Source organism: Myodes glareolus, chromosome 18 (genome assembly GCF_982192425.1).
Source record: "Myodes glareolus chromosome 18, mMyoGla1.1, whole genome shotgun sequence".
Lineage (NCBI taxonomy): Eukaryota > Metazoa > Chordata > Mammalia > Rodentia > Cricetidae > Myodes > Myodes glareolus.
The window spans coordinates 66,170,346-66,189,465 of NC_142043.1; the positions used below are offsets into that span (position 1 = coordinate 66,170,346).

Below are 19,120 nucleotides of genomic sequence, written 5' to 3' on the forward strand. Positions count from 1 at the left end.
CTGCCTGCCTCTACCTCCCAACTGCTGGATTAAAGGTTATGTGCCACCACTGCCTTGCTCTTATCCCCCTTTTATTGGAAAGGGAAGAGAAGCCACTTACTAAGAGCCTTTAGCTGTTGGAAACAATACCACAGGACAAAACCCCACCTGGGCAGATATTCTGTCATCTTAGTAAGGTTCTTGTGTAGAAAGCATGGTTAAATAAAAAAGGACATGTGAAATGCTTACCTAAAGAGAAAACACAAATGTTGTCAGATACGCAGAAGGGGCTCACAGAGACAAGGGATTACAGCAGCAGAAGAGGCAGGAGGGGCAGCAGCCAGGTCTATGCATTTGGAGTGCCTTCAGCCACAAAGGCTAGATCACAGGGACAAGGGGGTTCCCTATCACCCTGTCCTCAGTTCTTCTCAGAAACCAGGCAAAGACAATGTGCAAAGGAGAGGCTGAGGAAATTATCTCAAAAGTTTCTTCTAATTTAAACTTCCTGAGTCAGAAACATGCAGTGCTAGCCATAGGCAGAGTAAGGCAGTGAGATCAACAGGGTACAGGAGCCCAGGAGACAACCACACCTGCCCCAAGACAAGGCAGCTGTCTAGACACCCTCAGTGGACCAGGCTGGCCTCCAACTCAGACCCACCTGCTTCTGCCTCCCAAGTGCTGTATTAAACGCGTGAGCCACTACTGCCCAGTTAAATCTTAAATTCTTAAGCTATTTTTCAAAAGGATAATTGGAGATCCCAGAAACATGTTCTTGCTGAGATGTGCCCAGGCGCCCTCTGATTCACCCAGGTCCTAGTTTTCTGAGGGGCACTGAGGAACTGAGGAAAGGTAAATGCAAGCCCAGGACAGAGAGCAATAGGCAGGACCCTCAGTGCATGTCGTGTAAGTGTGCGTCCTCAAGCTCCTGTGAGCCAAGTCAGAGGCACAGCGGCACCCAGAGGCCCACCCTATCGCTGGCTGAGACTTCTGTTTTTCTGAGACAGGGCTTTTCTCTATGTAGTTCTGTCCTGGAACTCCCAGAGATCCACCTGCCCCTGCCTCCCGAGTGCTGGGAGACTTCCATTACCTTCAATTCCAATGCGAATGTTCTTCAGGCCCCGCTCCTTCAGCACTGTTTTAGCAACATCTCGGTTCTCAATGTACTTGAAGAATCTGTAGAGCTTGGAGCTGTAAAGAACTGAGAACAAAGTCCACAAAAGCTGCAGTTAGTCAGAGGGAATGAGTGAGGTGATAATCAACAGGAGCTATGTAACCCATGATGGCATTCGACGTGGAACACCCGCCCCGACCCCAGCAGCCCAAATACTGGGATTCCTGGACCGCTGCAGTCTGCTGGGAGAAGCTTCAGAGCTTGAGAGAAAGGGAAGCAGCAACCGGCTTAAACTCGGCCTTTTGTTTTTGTTGTTTTTCCTCTCACTATGTAGCCCTGGCTGTCCTGGAACGTACTTTATAAACCAGGCTGGCCCTAGAGATCCATCTGCCTCTGCCAGGCTAAAAACACGGCCTTTTTGGGGGGAGGGCGGGGAGCAGAGTCTCGTGTAGCCAAACTGGTCTGAAATTCACATGATAACCAAGAGGATTATAGGTGTCTACCATACCAGGCTCTATCATACTGTTTTCAGTGCAAACTGGTATAACCTTTAGAAAGGATAATTTGGCAACGTGTCAAAATTATAAAAGCACCAAGCTTTTGACATTCCATGTTTAGGAATATCCAGTAGTTGATAGATGTGCAAAAATGCTGCTGCTTGAAACTGATCGTGCATCATTTCTGTACATAGCTTCAGTGCCCTACCAGGACAGTGAGTTACAGCACATTTACAATGGAAGATAAGCAGCCTTAAGAAGACTATATAGAGAGGTTTTATATAAAGAGACTATAAGCAAAAGGACACTGAGGTAGAGCAGGGTTAACACACCTTTAAGTGCACATCCTTCTGTAAAGCCTGTGTGCACGATGAACGTGGGTGAGTGCACCTGCCCCTGCATGTGTGCGGGGGTCAGAGGATAACCCAGACCGTCAGTCCGCCCGCCACCTTATTTGAGGCAGGGTGTCTGCTTTGCTGTTGACTGCTGCGCACTGCAGGGCGAGCTGGCCCATGAGGTTCCGGGGCCTGTCTCTCCTCCCATCTCACCACAACAGCTCTGCATCACAGATGTGCTACCACATCCAGCTTTTCTCTTGGGTTCTGGGGTCTGAACTCAGTCCTCACACTTGCATGCCAAGTGCTCTTCTCATGAGTAAACTTCTCAACCCACCATTTAAGTTTTGAATTATTACCAAGTCAACAAGATTTAAATGAGAATTTAACCCCCAACTTCAGCATCTGTCAGTTCCATCCCACAGGGGAGAGAGCGGTCCCAGTAGAGGACAGACCTGTATAGTGCCGGCTGCCCTCTAGATGCTCTGCCCATCACTTGCTATCAGTGGTGTCTGCCCCCAGGTCTGTATTCTACTCTAGGCAGTGTTTCTCTAGCTGAAAACATCCACACCCTGCAGGGGCTCCTACTTTGGGAATACTCTTCCCCCATGGGTGGGGGGTGGTCTTCATCCCAGTCCACAGAATCCTCATCTGTCAGCACGACAATGTGGCACTCTCGCTCCCCTTTCTTGGCACAGCCCACCATGATGGGCAGAATCAGTTCCTCGAGGTAGTGATCAAACTGCTTGTGAGCACCATCGTTGGACAGCTCATGAAGTAAAGCACCTGGGAAGAGAACAGGTAGATGAAGCCATTTCCTGTCTACACCCATGCTGCTGGGTGGAGACTAACACTGCCGCCATCACAGAGGACATACAGAGATGAGGCACTGTATGACATAGCTCCTGCCCCGAGGTGATAATTAGTTTTATATACTTAATGCTGTTCAGTTTGACCATGATCCTTTCCTCACTGACACTCAGTACTCCTGCTTGTCACAGATGACACCATGGTCCTACTCTAGAGGGAAGCAGTAGCCCAGTGACTAGGTGGTCAGATTAGATTCATAACTTTCATTCCCGACCTCCACTTCCTGAACACTGAAATCACAGGTCTGACTCATCATGCCTAGTACTTGGTGCTGAGCATGGAGCAACCCAGGATCTCAGTGCTAGGTGAGTACTCTATCAACTGAGAGACATCTCCAGCCTTTTCTTTTAAGATAGTATCACTCTGTAGACCATGTTGGCCCTGAACTTATGGTGATCCTCTTGCCTCAGTCTTCTGAGTGCTGGAATGATGGTTGTGAGCCACACTCCCCAGCTGATTCCTTTCACTTACTCTACTTCCCCATATCCCTTAATGTAAAAGCAGCAATGGCTAGTTAGCAGGATGTCCACCTCTGTGCTGGTTCTCAACCCACGCTCCACAAGCCCTGCTAAGCACAGTGACCATGCACTGGCTGAGAGGTGAAACAGCTGCTCCATACTCACTCAGGTCTTGACAGCGGATAGTGTTGAAGTCAAAGTTAATGCAGAGATAGTCACACGTGTCTCTCAGATCTGGGATAGAGATGCCGTCCGGACAGTTGATGATGCCAGTTTTGTAATAATCCTGTGAACAGATTGTGAAGTAGAAATGTAGGCAAAGAAATGCACGAAAATGACTCCTCTAACCCTACACACTTCTAATGCTACTGAGACAGTAAGATCTTGGAGTCAACTGCTCAGTGCATTAGGCTCCCATCTACCCAAGTTTAACCAGAGCCTGACAACTGAATACAACTGAGCAAGGACTTAGAAGTTATAGACAGGAAAAATAAAGAAGAGAAATGATGTGGAATATCCTTCTGTACATATGTTGTTGTTTTTATTAATTGATGAAGAAAGCTGCTTTGGCCAATATTTCTACTTTTGTTGAATGTATTTTAGACAGCTCATTAAAAATGTAATACATAATTTAAAATTATAGAGTAATAGTTATTTATAATAATCAAACTTTAGTCATGTTAGGTTTTCTAGATAAATATTTCAGATAATCTTCAACACTTCAAAGACCTACAGAATATGGCATTTAAAAGGTTTTAAGAACTTAGACTTCTCTTGACAGTGAGACAGGTCTGCTTCTGGCAGCACCAATTACTTCACAGAGGATGATGGAGATCAAAGAGGTTCCTTATGGAGTTCGCTAGCCATTAGGGCAAGAAACTGCTTTTGCCTGGACTGCCTGATGATATGCTGTATAAACTGGACATGCAGGACACACAGAAAAATGACTGCTGAACTTGCCAAAAGAAGGTCAGACAGTCCTTCAGGGTTCCTGCTTCATGGAAGAGTCTGCCAGACATTCTGCAGGACACAGAAGAAAGTGACTGATAAACTGCCAATATAGGCAGAACAGTCTTCCAAATTTCCTGCTTCATGGAAAAGTCTACCAGATACTTCAGAATGTAGACATTGCAGGCCCCAACATTACAGAAGAATTTTGGGTGACTGTCCAGGCAGTGAGATGACTTTATCAATTCTAGAGTTTTGGATGTTTCTTACAATGTGCTACCTCCTGTTTACTTAGGTAATGTATCTTTCTGGGGTCTTTGATGGAGTTGAACACAGATCGTTTTCCTTAGTTATGGTAAGAGACAAATTAGATATAAAATTTTAGACTCACAAAGATAGGATAGATAAGAGTATTTTTCTTAATTTGCCAAATGTAAACAGACTAAATATTATAAAATTTTTGCTTGATAACTGTTTTATATATGTAATTTTACTATGTCCTTCTGTACATATGTTGTGTTTATTGGTTGGTAAATAAAGCTGTTTCACCCAATGGTTTAGAGTAAAGTCAGGTAGGAAATTCACAGAGAGTAGGCAGAGTCAAGGAGATGCCATGTAGCCACTCCAGAAGTACGATGTAGGTAACAAACCATGAGCCTCGTGGTAAAATTAAAATAGAAATGGGTTAATTTAGGAGATAAGAGATACCCAGAAACATACTTGAGTGGCCAAACAGTATAATTAATGTAGTCTCTGTGTGATTATTCAGGTCTGGGTAGTTGGGAAATGCAAAAGCAGTCTCCAATTACAAGGGAAAGCAACACCTGAATACCAGAGACCCAAGAGTCAGGCATACAACTGTGGAGCACATAAGGGTACAACATGCAAGCATGCACGCCACAGTGGAGGACAGAAAAGGGAAGAGAACTGCATACCAGTACTGTACGGAACACAGTGGCACTGATCCCTTCTGCAATCTCGTACTCCCCCTTTTCATTGGGCCTTGTGAAGTTGTATTCTATTCCTGGTCCAAACATCCTGAAAGACACCAGCAACAGTATCACCTTCACCAACAGGACTCTGCAGAGGCAGCTTTCCTCCCTCCTACACATGGCCTTACTCTTGCAGCATAATTGAAAAGCACAGCACTAGGACCTGATACCTCGCAGATGAATGCACGTTTCAGGAAACTCCCTCAGACAAAAGGAAAAGAAGGAAGCATCCGTCTGTGGCAGCAGGTACAGTGCAGTGGCAACTGCAGAGGAAGCTGTAGAGGCCTCTGCATTGTAAACCAACTGAGGGAGTAGCTTCTAGTGCATCCCTTCCTGGCTCATCTTCTCTTTTGAAATGGCCAACTCCAACAGGCTGCTCTAGCCATGGATTTCAGACCAGTGTGAGGCTTTTCTACTCCTGACATTTTCATGAGAAGGCCTGCGTGCACCATAAACTCAGGATCCAGGTTAGATTCCCAACACCCATAGAGCAGCTCACAATCATAGGAACTCAAGTCCCAGGGATCCGACACCCTCTCCAAGCCCCGGCAGACACTGAATATATGTACTACTCACACATGCCTGCAGGCAAAACACACATGTTAAGAAATAATAAACTGGCAACAGGCCAGGGCTTTAGCTCAATAGAGTGCTCGCCTTCCATGCCTGACAGCCTAGGTTCCTAGTTCAATCTCCAGTACTGCTAACCCACCTCCTCGCCCAAAAAAAAAACAAGACCCCAAGTTGAAATGGGTGGAATGCAAATGTTTTTTCTAAAACGGCATCCATGTTTTTGTGCCATGTGGATCATTTCTAATACGTTTCTCACAGAAGGAAAACTACATGACTTCGGACTCAACTTAGCATCTCCGACCTGTACAACATTTAAAGAGGGGTGGGGTGGCCAGGCAGTGGTGGTGCATGGCTTTAATCCCAACACTCGAGAGGCAGAGGCAGGCGGATCTCTGTGAGTTCGAGGTCAGCCTGGTCTACAAGAGCTAGGACAGGATCCAACGCTACAGAGAAACTCTCAAGAAAAACAAAACAAAAAGGGGTGGGGTGGGGTGAGGCTCTTCCCCATCCAGCTGTGCAAACACTACCTTCCCAGCATCCAGGCTCCCACCAGCTATCCTAGCCTTCCCCACTGAAGCATGAAGGGAGGAAAGCCGGAAAGCCAGCCCTGTACTGAGTTCAGTGTAGTATCACATCTGATGTGAGGCCAAACACCTCTCCTCACAGGGAACAGAGTACACATAGAAGGAAGCCGTCATTACCTTCCCAACATGGTGTCCGGATGAGCGGTAAAAATCTGAGGATTCACCACAAAGCGTGTGCCATCTACAAGAAGCGTCACTTTTTCTGGGGCTGGGGAGTGAGAGCTACCTCCGAAGCCTACGCTGCTGTTCCCAAATCTCTCTGAAACGATGAAGGGCTCGTGGCTCCGCTTGCTTCCAGTCTGGAAGCATGAGCCCTTGCTGCTGTCTTCAGGGAGTGGCATTATGTGAGGATACTGAAGGCTTGCTGGCTGAGGGGCATAGTCAAGTGCGAGGTCTGAAAGAGCAAATAACCAAGTAACTAAAGCGCAAACTTCTGGAGAGAAAAATGAAGCCATGTCAGTTCTAAAAGAAACAAAAACCTAAAGCCATAAGTTCACAGCTAAAAATACTAGCCTAGGGAAAATTAAAAAACAAAACTAGACACTCTGAAGCAAGGGGCAGGCAGATCTCTGAATGAGGCTAGCCTGATCTACAAAGCAAGTTCAGGGCAGCAGGCAGGGTTACAGAAAAACCTGTCTTGAAAATCCCAAATCAGTAAACAAACCACCACCACCGCTCACAAAACTAGAGCCTTATACACTTACTGCATGTGTGTGATATGCAATTGACAGAGATTAAAGGCAGAAATGTCCATGCTTTAAAGCGATTGCAATTCTAGAGTAAACAAAGTACAGTTAGCAGTGAAAGACTGGACCAAAGAGCAGGGCTTATATGGTGGCCTAGCAGTCTCCTGCCAATCCCCAAAAGCTGGTGTTCAGAAGCAATCACTTCCTATTTCTGTTGCGGAATATCACTTTAACTAGGCAAAGATGTGTTGCATTTGTTTAATTACATAAAGATGTGTTGCTGTTTCACCTTGCCTGCCTAAGGAATCTGACTGGTCTAATAAAAAGCTAAACAGCCAATAGGTAAGCATGAGAGGGATAGGTGGGTCTGGTGGGCAGAGAAGAGAAAAAAGAGAACAAGGTAGAAAGGACACATCCAGGGCCAGAAGCCAGGCAGCTGCCAGCCAGATCTGAGAAGCAGTGAAAGGTACACAGATTGAAAGGTAAAAAGCCCGAGGCAAGACAGAGAAACAGACTCAAATAAGAGCCAAAATAAGGCCAAGCATCCATAATATCAAGTATTGGTGTATTGAGTATTGATTTAGAAGCTGGTTGGTGCCCCTAAGAAGTCTGGTACATACTTTCATTTCTACCTCTAAGTATATTTACATTCCGTTACTCTCTTATTTATTGAGATTTTTGTGTTTGTGGATTGAGTGTGAATGTGTGCAAGTGCCCAAGGAGGCCAGATGATGAAGTCAGATCCCCGAGCTGGAGTTTCAGGTGCTTATGAGCCACCCAACCTGAGTGCTGGGAACCCAACTCAAGTCGTCTGAAAGAGCAGGAAGCATTCTTAGCCCCATACTTAATGTCTTTGAGACAGGATCTCTCGCGTGTAATCTAAGCTATCCTTAAACTCTCTGTAGCTGAAGCTAGCCTTTCATTTCCAGTCCTCCTCCCTCCACCTCCGAGTGCTGGGATCAGGGCAAGTGCCATCATACTTGGTCACAAGGGCTGGGTCTGTGTGCCAGGGCCTCGTGCCTGCCAGGTTCCTGTGCTGTTTACTCTAGACTCAGCTATAGCCCGAGGACTGGTATCTGCATTCTAGGAACTACTGTGTGCTAAAATTCAATTTTCAGACTTCAGGGCTGCTTTTTGGTTTTTTAATTTGCCAGAAAGAATGAAAGTCTTAGGCGGTTTTTTAATTTGCCAGAAAGAAAGTCTCAGCCGGGTGGTGGTGGCTCACGCCTTTAATCCCAGCACTCAGGAGGCAGAGGCAGGCGGATCTCTGTGAGTTCAAGGCCAGCCTGGTCTACAAGAGCTAGTTTCAGGACAGGCTCCAAAGCTACAGAGAAACCCTGTCTCGAAAAACAAAAATACAAAACAAACAAACAAAAGAAGCAAAGTTTTTCTGTAAAATTCATTTCTCTTCCCAGAACAGAGCATTCTCACTGCGTTAGAGAATCCCTGTAGCCCCACCCATATCAGCATTCGGTCTTCCAGACCCTGCTGTCAGCTGCAAAGCCCCAGTGTGAGAGGAATTAGGATTTACTCTTGGGATCTCATTTTTTTTTTTTTTTGTCCTATCACCAAAAAGCTATTTTTCTTCAAATTATTTATTTAAAAACCTCCTCTACTTCTGAGACAGGGTCTGGTAAAGCCTAGGCTGCCCTTGAACTAAAGCTGTAGCCTGAGGATGACAATGAACTTCTGGTCCTTGCAGTTCCTTCCCCAGTGCTGCCATGTGTCACCACAAGGACCAGCATGTAAATACCGAGAGTGCTGTGACAGAGCAGGACAGGCACCTCTGGTGGGCCCCAAACAGAACATCTTCAAACTTCAAACTTTGAACCCATGTAAAGATGGGAAGAGAGAACTCCATAAAGTTGCCCTCTGACTGCCTGTGTATGCCACAACACACATAAAACTTTATTAATAAGGAGCTCTTCCCCAGTCAGTGGAGTATTTGCTCAACATGCTTGAAGCCCCAAGTGTGACCACAGCACTACTTCAGCACTGGCAAACTGGAGGCAGGCAGGATATCTGAAGTTCAAGGTCAGCTACCAACAAGAGGCCAGCCTGGGCTACCGGAGACCCTGTCTCAAAACACAAAAGCACAACAGCCACCCCTCAGAACAAAAACAAAACCCTAAAATCTTAACGAAAATGGCTCTAGCCAAATTGGACCATTTTGTAACCTCTGCTCTAACGAATATACTATGGGCTGGATAGATGGCTCAGTAGAGCATTGACCTGGGTTTAATTTCCAGAACCCACGAGGTGGTTCCCAACCATCTGAAACTTCAGTTCTAGGTGATCTGATGCCCTTTTCTGGCCTCCATGGGCACCTGATATGCATGTGGTTCCAGACATGCATATAAGCAAAGCATCCATACAAAATAATGAAAATAAATTAAAATATATATGTAAAAATTTGTATGCATTTGTACTCAGTAAATGGTAGTTACCTATTTAAAGTTATAGGCTGAAAAATAAAATAAAAAGTCCAGTCATTTATATTTATTTATAAATAAATAAATAAATTTATTTAGTCAATTGACTAAATAAAAATTAGTCAATTGAACCAGGCGTGGTGGCACATGTTTTTAATTCCAGCACTTGGGAGACAGAGACAGGCGGATCTCTGAGTTCAAGACCAGCCTGGTCCACAAGCAAGTTCCAGAACAGCAAAAACCCCATCTAGAAGAGGGGGGAAAATATCAACAACAAAAGAAACAAAACAAAAACTCCACCAAAAAATAAAAAAAGAAAGAAAGAAAAAAAAACAAAAAAAAAACAAGAATACAAATAAACCGAGTTCCAGTTTAAGAAAGAAACAAAAAGTTATCAAGGTTACCTGAGAGTGAGGTATGATAGCATATGCCCGTCACTGTAGTCGTCAGGAGGCAGAGGCAGGAAGGCTGCTCTGAGTTCAAGAGCACGGTCTACAGTGACACAGGCCTGTCAGCCACAGTTAAAGACTCCATGGAAGCCTGCCCATAACAGCTTATCAGGAACTGTCCCGCCATTCACACTGATCCAGCAGCCCCCTAAGGGAGGGCGACCATGAACAATTCTGTTCACTCCGTTTACAAGCAGAACTCTTATCATATTACAGCTGATGTGGACCACAGCAAGATCAATGTGCCTCCTGACTCCAAACTCACAGCTGTTTGTCTTACACACTCATGCAGGTGGATGGGCCAGGCTGAATGTCAGCTGGATCCACTGTGAAATGTAAGCCAAGCCAATGAACTGACTATATAGATGCTCAGGTTAAGAATCTGCATTCCTTCTGGGTAGATGTTTGAGTGCGAGAAAACCCCATCGCTGTACCTTCACTCCTGGTAGCTAGGGGAAAAGTGAGAACATGAAGGCCAGAGGACACCAAGCTGCTGCTTTCTTTCTCTCGAGTGGCAGCTAAGGTCTCATCTCCTAGGCAGCTGAGCTCTGGCTGCAATAACCTGTCGGCATCACTGCCCTGGTGAACATTCATTCTTAGAGAGGAAGCCTGGAAGACAAGGAATGTGTATGATTTAGAAATCATGAAACTGGTTCCCCAGGACTTCCGGGGTTTGTAATGGTTGGTTAAAGATATTTGTGACATCAGTGGATCTATGATGGAGGAGGGTTAACTGTCTATGTGTTACTTTCATTGGTTAATAAAGAAACTGCCTTGGCTTTTGATATAGGACATCAGCTTAGATAGGTGGAGTAAATGCTGGGAGGAAGAAAGCAATGAGGCAGTCGCCATGACTCTCCTCTCCGAGACAGCCACAGGTTAGAATCCTCCCGGTAAGCCACCACCTCATGGTGCTACACAGATTATTAGAAATGGGTTAATTAAGATGTGAGAGTTAGCCAATAAGAGGCTGAAACTAATGGGCCAAACAGTGTTTAAAAGAATACAGTGTCTGTGTAATTATTTTGGATAAAGCTAGCCGGGAGCCAGGTGGCGGGACACAGCCCGCCGCTCCTTTTACAGATCTAGATGGCTTTGACCAACCACTACAAATTGGTGAAGCTGCTACAGGAAACATTATTTTGTTTTGTTTTGAGACAAGGCGCCACTACAAAGGTCTCTCTTCCTAGCACTGGCTGTCCTCGATCTCAGATCTGCCTCCTGAGAGCTGAGGTTAAAATCATGTGCCGCCATGCCTGGCTATGCACTATGATTTCTACATACTAAGTGGTGGAACATAATTTGGTGTCACTCATGCCACAAATGAGGCGGTGAAAGGAATTCAATAGCTCTAATTCTGCCTCTGGTTATTATTTGAGTTTTTTTGTGTGGCCTTGGCTATCCTGGAACTCACTTATGTAGACCAGGCTGGCTTCGAACCCAGAGACCCAACTCTGCTTCCCAAGTGCTGGGATTAATCCTCCCAGCTCTACCAATATTTTTTTTTAACGGCATATGCATGCCTGCAACTATTAAACATCCAAACATCACAACCTAAAGCCATACTAAAGTGAGTGGTGGCCAGCACAGATGCTCGGAACCGCTCAAAGTGCAGAACACACAACAGCTAGTGCTCGGCTGGAGAGAAGACCTCTATATCAGCCTCCACCCTAAGGATGAGGGAACATCTCAGAAGAAGGGGTGGAGAGAATAGAAGAACTGGAAGGTGAGGGTCATTGTGAAACATACATGTCCTCAGCCAGATATGACTGCTGCCCACATGAACCCTAGCAGCTATGGTCACCTACACAAGATCAAGTAAGTTAAGAATTCTAGCATGAAGTAGGCCACAGGCAGGATGCCCATACCCAGTGGATGATCCCATCTCCCACACCATGCACCATGGGCAGCATATCTAAACTCGAAGGCATGAAGTTAGAAGGAACCAGGGGAGTGGGAGGGAAAGAATGGGAGTGAATGTGACCAAGAGACATCGCATACACAAATGAATTTTTCAGACTATATAAAAACAGCAAAAAACGGTGCTGAAGAGATGCACAGTTAAAAACGCATACCAGTCCTACAGAGGCTCTGAATGTGGTTTGCAGCACCCACACCAAGTGGCTCACTTCTTAACCCTAGCTCCAGGGGATCCAATGCCCTCTTCTGGCATGCATAGGTACCTGCACTTACATGCACATAGCCACATAAACAAGTACACAGAATTTAAATAAGTTAATAAAACAAGTAAATTTTGACTTGTGCTACTTAAGTTCTCATTTTTACCTTCCCTTTCTCCAATTTTTTTTAATATCTACTTTTTATTTTATGTGTACTGGTGTTTCGCCTGTATATACTTTGTGTGGGAGGTGTTGCAGCCCCTGGAACTGGAATTACAGACAGTTGTGAGCTACCGTGTGGGGGCTGAGAATTGAGCCAGAGTCCTCTGGAAGAGCAGCCAAGTGCTCTTAACTGCTAAGCCATCTCTCTAGTCCCCTCACCTTCTAATTCTTACACCCACCCCTAAAGCATACTGGCCATAAAGCTTACCATGTCACTTCTCCCCACAAGCAGCTCACAATCCCTCACACACACACACACACACACACACATACACACACAGTCCTCTAGGCTGATGAGAAAACTGAAGCAAGCCTGATTCAGACACTTTAGAAACAATTGCCAAACAATTGCTGTATATAAAGCCGAGCAGAAAACAGCAGCTAGGAAGTGGTGACATCAAGCAAACATGTCAGCCTCAGGATGCTGTGGGGAGACTGGAAAGGGCTCACTGATGGGTAGGACCCTGTAAATATTTATAGGGTCCTTTCCTGGTAGGCAAAGTTTTCAGCAGGGAGCCTGAAGTAAGAATTCCAACTGGAATGGTAAGCTCTTCTGGTAAGGAATGAGACAGTAAATATTCTAGGTTTTGTAGGCCACGCTACTACAGTGCAAAGAGCCATCAGCAATCACAAATGAGTAAACACGGCTGTGTTCTAATAGAGCCACTGAGAAACATGGCACAAGTCAACAACATCCTGCTGCTCTGGATACAAAAAATCTGAGAAACATTATCAGTTCTGACCCAACTGCACCCAAGACTGCAGAGCATCATTTTCAAGCATTCTTGGAGACTTGGCTAGAGCTGAACATGATTAGGCAACATGGCCTCATACATTTAAATGGACCGACACTACAGCTATGCTCTCCAAGTACAGGGTCACAGTAATCAGCAACACAAACCAAGGTCTGCAAGTGTTAGAAATAAAGCGACACACTTTGGAGTTATCCAGGTTAAAAAGGAAAGGAAATCCCAACAGGACACAGGAGTGGCGCATGCCTTTAATCCCAGTCTGGGGAGTTTGAGGCCAGCCTGGTCTACAGAGTGAGTTCCAGGACAGCCAGGGCTACACAGAAAAACCCTGTCACAAGAGGGAAAAAACAGGAGAGAGAACTATTTTCAAGTGAATGACAAAACACAACACAGGCAAGCTTAAGTCAAGTTAAAGGTCAACAGTTTTAACAAGCATACTGGAAAAGAACCAAAACGACAAAATGTTCTTGATAAATACTTCCTCAACCCAAAGAATATATAGAAAAGAAGGGTAGAAATTAGAGAGAAAGAAAACGTGCCAGGGTGTTGTCCCACACAAGCCTGGGACACAGTGAGGTTCCGTCTCAGAGAATACAGCCTAACAGGTGGGGATGGGGAGGTGCTGTCAATGATAGAGAACTGATTTAACATTAACAGGCCCAAAGCCTGGGTCCTATAAACCGATAAATTACCAAATTACGGAGTCAGCAGGTAAAGGCACTTGCCCAAGATAACAACCTGAGTTTGGTCCCAGAACCCCAGAGAGGAAGGAAAGAACTGACTATTGCAAGTTGTTCTCTTAGCCGGGCAGTGGTGGTGCACGCCTTTAATCCCAGCACTCGGGAGGCAGAGGCAGATGGATCTCTGTGAGTTCGACGTCAGCCTGGTCTACAGAGTGAGTTCCAGGACAGGCTCCAAAGCTACACAGAGAAACCCTGTCCCGAAAAACAAAAACAAATAAATAAATAAAAACAGATGAAGAAAATCTATAGGCATTCTAAAATTCATCAAGAAAAAACGCTGATAATGGTTACACAATCTATGATTGCAGTAAATACCACAAGACTGTACTTCCTAAAGATGGAGTAAGATACGTAAATTTCCTCAATGAGAAATTTTCTAAAGGCTCATTAAGCAAAGTGCTAGTCCTGACTAACATCCAAGGCTGTCTTATGGCCTCCACATGCATGTGCGTGCACACATGAACATACACTTGTGCCTGCACATACAGACATATGCACAGAAATAAAACTGAAAATACATAATAAAATTACATGTCTGGGAATATGGTAAATTCTAAAACTCTGAAATCTGAAATGCTTCAAAACCCCCAAATTTTCATCTTAGATATGAAACAAGTAGAAAATTATACACTATAAAGTTGTTTCATACACAGAAGTATCAAAAAATCACATAAAATACCTTTAGAACATGTGTGTATAAAACAAATGAATTCATGACATAAGTCCTACCTCCAAATATGCTAATACTTCCAAATTCAAAACCATCTGAATTCTGCTGCACAGTATTCTGAATATGGGACACCCTAGCTGTATCTTTTGGTGTGTACATGGGTATACATGTCCATGTATGTTTGTGGGGGCAGAGGTTGATATCTGGTGTCTTGGTCTAACACGCTCCACCTTATATTTAAAGACAGGCTCTCACTAAGGAAGCTCACCGACTGACTAGCCTGGTTGGTTAGCGTGCCTTGGTCTTGCTGTCTCCACCTCTCAGTGCCGGACTGCCGGCATCTACTGCCACGTCTGGCTGTCCGTGGTCCTAGGGATCTGAGCTCAGCGCTCACGCTTGCGCAGCAGGCACTTTACTGAGACACGTGCCCAGCCCTCAGCCTGTCCTGGGAACACAAATATGACTAGCATCACAAACCTGAAGATTAGTGGTTATGGCAAAAATTAAATTTTGAGATGAACATACAATTCAAAATAAAACAGAAAATAGTCTTAAAAATCCTAGTGCTTTTTTTCTGAAACAGGGTTTCTCTGTGTAGCCCTGGCTGTCCTGGAACTCGCTCACTAGGGTGGCCTTGACCTTCCGAGTGCTAAGATGGTATTTGCCATCATGCCCAGCTTAAATCCTAGTAACTTAATCACAACTATTATAAAGAAAATTCCAACACCGAATGTATAATTGGCAAAATTCTCCACCACCACCACCCTTTTTAAAAGTCTCTTGATACAGGGATTTCTCTGTGTAACTGCCCTGGCTGTCCTGGAACTCACTCTGTAGACCAGGCTGGCCTCGAACTTACAAATATGCTCCTGCCTCCACCTCCTGAGAGCTTCCCCCAAACCCCAGTCTAATACCTGACAGTGACAACAGCAGCCCAACACAACTGCAGACGCTCTGGATACTGCCCCGCTCGCAACTGCTCAACGCCCATCTCTATTAATTCTTTCCTAAAGCCAATGTTTTCAAACAGTGAGCTGCCACCACTCCTGGCTTTGCCCTCTTGCTCTTACTCATCTCCAGCTCCCAACCCAGCGCTCTTGGTACCTTCATCCCTCAGGAACTACGGTCAGAACCATCCCCCAGGGTCCCGGATAACACTGGCTTTGTGGTCATGGGAAAGCCTCTCCACTGTCTTCACTTTTCTCTTCTTTGCGCCCTTTCCCTTTCGAAGCAGCTAAAAAGATAATTAAGAGGGAAGAACAGCAGGCTAGGAACCATCTCATCTCTCAGCCTTTCCTGCTGGGAATGGGGAATATTTGCGGACCAAACCTAGTGCCTCGCACCCATGCCAAGCAGGCACTCTACCTCTGAGCTAACGCCTAGCCTATCTCGGGTATTTCCCTGAGAGACGAGGACTGCACTAGGTACATTTGTAACAGGGTCCCTTGGTCCTTTACGGTTCACATTCCCGTGATGGAGTTTCCCCGCTTAAATTATTTCACATTCCAACAGTTCTCTTCCATTCCCCACTCCAACTGGCTACAGAAGCTTGGGAAGGTCAGATCTGGGACAGACGCGAGAAGATGCTCAGTACTACAGAAAGGCACGACATTTTGCATGAACAACAACCACCCATCAGTAAGTGAAGCCAGCCATCCAAAAAGACACCAAAGCCAAGAAAAATGCCAAAAAAACTACAGCTACTTTAAGGTCACCTGTGGAGCCTATCTGAAGGGACAGTAAGAAGTAGAAAACACCTTTTGGCAGATGTGGAGGTAATCCAACCCTCATTTCTGCCAGACAGCAAGGGAAATCTGGGCCATATTTGGGACACTGCTCAGAAATTGACCTCAGTGTTTTGCATAAGATTGGCATTACTCAGACATTCAGAAAGTGAAGAACCAAACGCCCATCTGATGGTGGTACATCCCAGAGAACCCACGAGGCTATGGGAACTGGCGTGGAAGGCAGAGCTGGGGAGGGAGATTCGACCTAAGGGCACAGCTTAAGCTCTGATGCTCCTAGCGACGGGCTCCGGAAAGAAACAGGGCAAGTTAGCCAGATCCAGGTGATCTTTCTCCTACCTACACACAGCATATGTATAAAGCCATTTCCTACCCTGATGACAGGGTTCCAGAAAACTATCCCTTCTCACACTGCCTTCCGGAGTCAGGGCTTCTCGACTCCTGTCTGGATACACACGGAGACGAGTAAGTCAACAAAAAGGGAAAGGCACTGGACAGTTTTTTACTATTCTCAGGCCAAGCTAATTCTGGTTTCCCAAAGTCTGGTCTCGGCTTACCAGTGCCGCCCAAGTGAGGGGGTGGGTGCCTGCTCACAATGCCGACTCAGAGGCCCACCCCAGATGTCTCGAATCAGTTTCTGAGAGCCCTGCAACCTTTTAAGGGGGCAAGCACGTTTGAGACTTGCTACTTAGGGTTTGTTTTTGTTCTTTAGGAGTGGGGTGGACGTTCTAATTCAAGATTCACCACAACTAGGGAAGGGAGCTGAGAAAAATGTAGAGCTCAATAACAATAATAATTAAAAAAAAAAAAAGATTCACCACAACTAGTATTATTCTAACACTTTGGGAGACCATTAAAAAGATAAAAATATATCAAACTTCCTGGTAAATAATAACTTATCAGCAACCGGGCACCGTGAAAGCGCTTAGAAACGCTTCTTAGGCCGGCCAAAGAGTTCCTTGTTTGTCTTGTTCGTTTGCTGAATTCTCATTTATAGGATGAGATTTAATTCCAAATAGTAAATCGGCGCCCAACCCAGGAATGTTCAGAAAGAATGACAAATGCCCACGAAAGGGAACTTTTTTTGACGGCACAGGCCTGCTCTAAAAAAAAAAAAAAAGTTCTTGTTATTGGCAAGAAAACTACCGGTTCTGCACTCGGCCTGGGATGACGACAAAGGGGCGACAGGCCCCGACGGAAGGTTCCAGAGTCCCGTGGGAAGCGTGACCAACCTTCCCCAGCCCGGGCTCCCCTCGAGGCCGGGCCGCTCACTCGGGTCCTTTCTCCTCACACCGGGGAGGAGCCCCGCGCAGGGCCCCAAGGCGGCCGCTTCGCGCGCGTCGCCATCCTCAGCCCGCGCCGTCCGCCCGCCAGACCCGGCCCGCCACTCACCGGTCCCCCGACGCCGCGCTCTCGGTCCCGGAGCCCTGAAGCCGCCCGGGACGCGAGCGAGCAGCCGCCGCCGCAGATTCCCGCTGAGCTCCGGCAACCGCGCGTCCCCGCCCCCCGCCCGGGCCACGCGGCTGAGTCACCCGGTCCTTCAAGATAAGAGTCCCCCATCCCCGCGCGGGGCACGCCGGGAAGGCCGCGCGGGGCGCCCCGCCCCCCGCCGCGTTCTAGGCCCTAGGCCGGGGCCTCGCCTGCTGCTTCCGCCTGGTGCAGCCTCCCTCCTCCCCCGCGGGCCCGCAGTGCGCGCCACCCACGCTCGTGTCCTCCTGTGGAACGGAAGAGCAAGCCCCGTCTAGGCCGAAAGAAGCTCGGCAGCCCCAGGACGGCTGACGCACACAGGATTAACGAGCCTCGCCTCCCCAAACGTTTGTGTGGTGGATGGATAGGAATTGCAGCCCAAAGGAAGAAAAACAAAAAGAACAAAAGAGAAATGAAAAGGAAAAACATTTTTTTTTCTTCTCAACCTTTGCGTTTCACGGATCAACCCGCTGTAGCAAACCAAGTTCCATAGGCTTCACATTGCCTGGAATCTAATTATTAGAAAGCTGGTTGTGTTCCGTGTAAAACATGTCCTTCGTGGGGAAAACCTGGAAGGAGGAAAGTGGCGTCATCTCTCACTGTCACCGGATTGGGTGGGCTTTTGTACTTCAAAAAGTTATCAGACCGGTTGATTATACAATCACAAAGACTGTACAAACTTCATTAATTAAAAAAAAGTCACAGTTATACACACAGTTCACTGATGGAGGCAATGCTTCAATTGAGGACCCTCTTCCCAGGTGACTCTAGTTTGTGTCAAGTTGACTCAAAAAAAAAAAAAAATCAAAAAACCAAAACCAACCAACATAACCATCTAACAAGTTGGAGGCCAGCTTGGGCTACTTGTGACCCTGTCTCAAACAACACTAGACTTAATGACAGACTAATGACCTAAAACAATGAACTTCGAAGGAGCTGAAAAGCTCCCACCTCAGCATTTCTGATAAAAACACCTACTGGTTGGTGGTGGCACACCTTTAAATCCCAGCACTCAGGAGTCAGAGGCAGGTGGATCTCTGTGAGTTGAAGACCAGCCTGGTCTACAGAACTAGTTCCAGGACAGACAGGAACAGAGAAACCCTTAAAAACATACAGAAAAATCACCTACCTACCAAGAAAGTCAACAAAGTAATGAGACCATCAGCTGGGATCACTGGGCCTTGGCATGACCAGGAACATACCCACCAATAAAACTTTTCTCCCAAAAGTTCCCCCTTCTGCCTCTGAGCCCTGGCACCGTCTCCACATGAAGACAGCTGCCTCCCTTCTTCTGAATAAGCGACAATTGTCTTCCTCTTTTATTTCTACATCCCCTTCATCAATCCTGACCTAACACTTAATACCTGTTACTTAGAGGACACACTCAATGACATACTAAAATGTATGTTAATAGTTAAGATTAAAAGGGTTGCCTTTTTAATTAAATTTCGTATGTCAGCATATCAGATATGGCACTGGTTTTGAAT

General features: G+C 46.0%; 1 protein-coding gene across 3 annotated transcripts in view; it reads right to left on the bottom strand.

Annotated features, from left to right (window-relative positions):
* The window catches only part of Kctd20 (potassium channel tetramerization domain containing 20), a 28,357-nt gene that overhangs the window by 3,252 nt on the left and 5,985 nt on the right, over positions 1–19,120 (bottom strand). The window contains exons 1-7 of one of the 3 annotated variants that reach the window (XM_085679855.2): positions 17,559–17,680; positions 10,349–10,523; positions 6,465–6,741; positions 5,134–5,236; positions 3,416–3,536; positions 2,511–2,708; positions 1,067–1,177 (exon numbers count right to left, since the gene is read on the bottom strand). In XM_085679855.2, coding sequence (XP_085535981.1) covers positions 1,067–1,177; positions 2,511–2,708; positions 3,416–3,536; positions 5,134–5,236; positions 6,465–6,741; positions 10,349–10,508 — 970 coding nt within the window. In that variant the 5' untranslated portion in view covers positions 10,509–10,523; positions 17,559–17,680. Of the gene's footprint in view, positions 1–1,066; positions 1,178–2,510; positions 2,709–3,415; positions 3,537–5,133; positions 5,237–6,464; positions 6,742–10,348; positions 10,524–17,558; positions 17,694–19,120 lie in introns of those variants that run through there. The other 2 variants (XM_085679856.2, XM_048451228.3) reach the window with 2 other exon arrangements.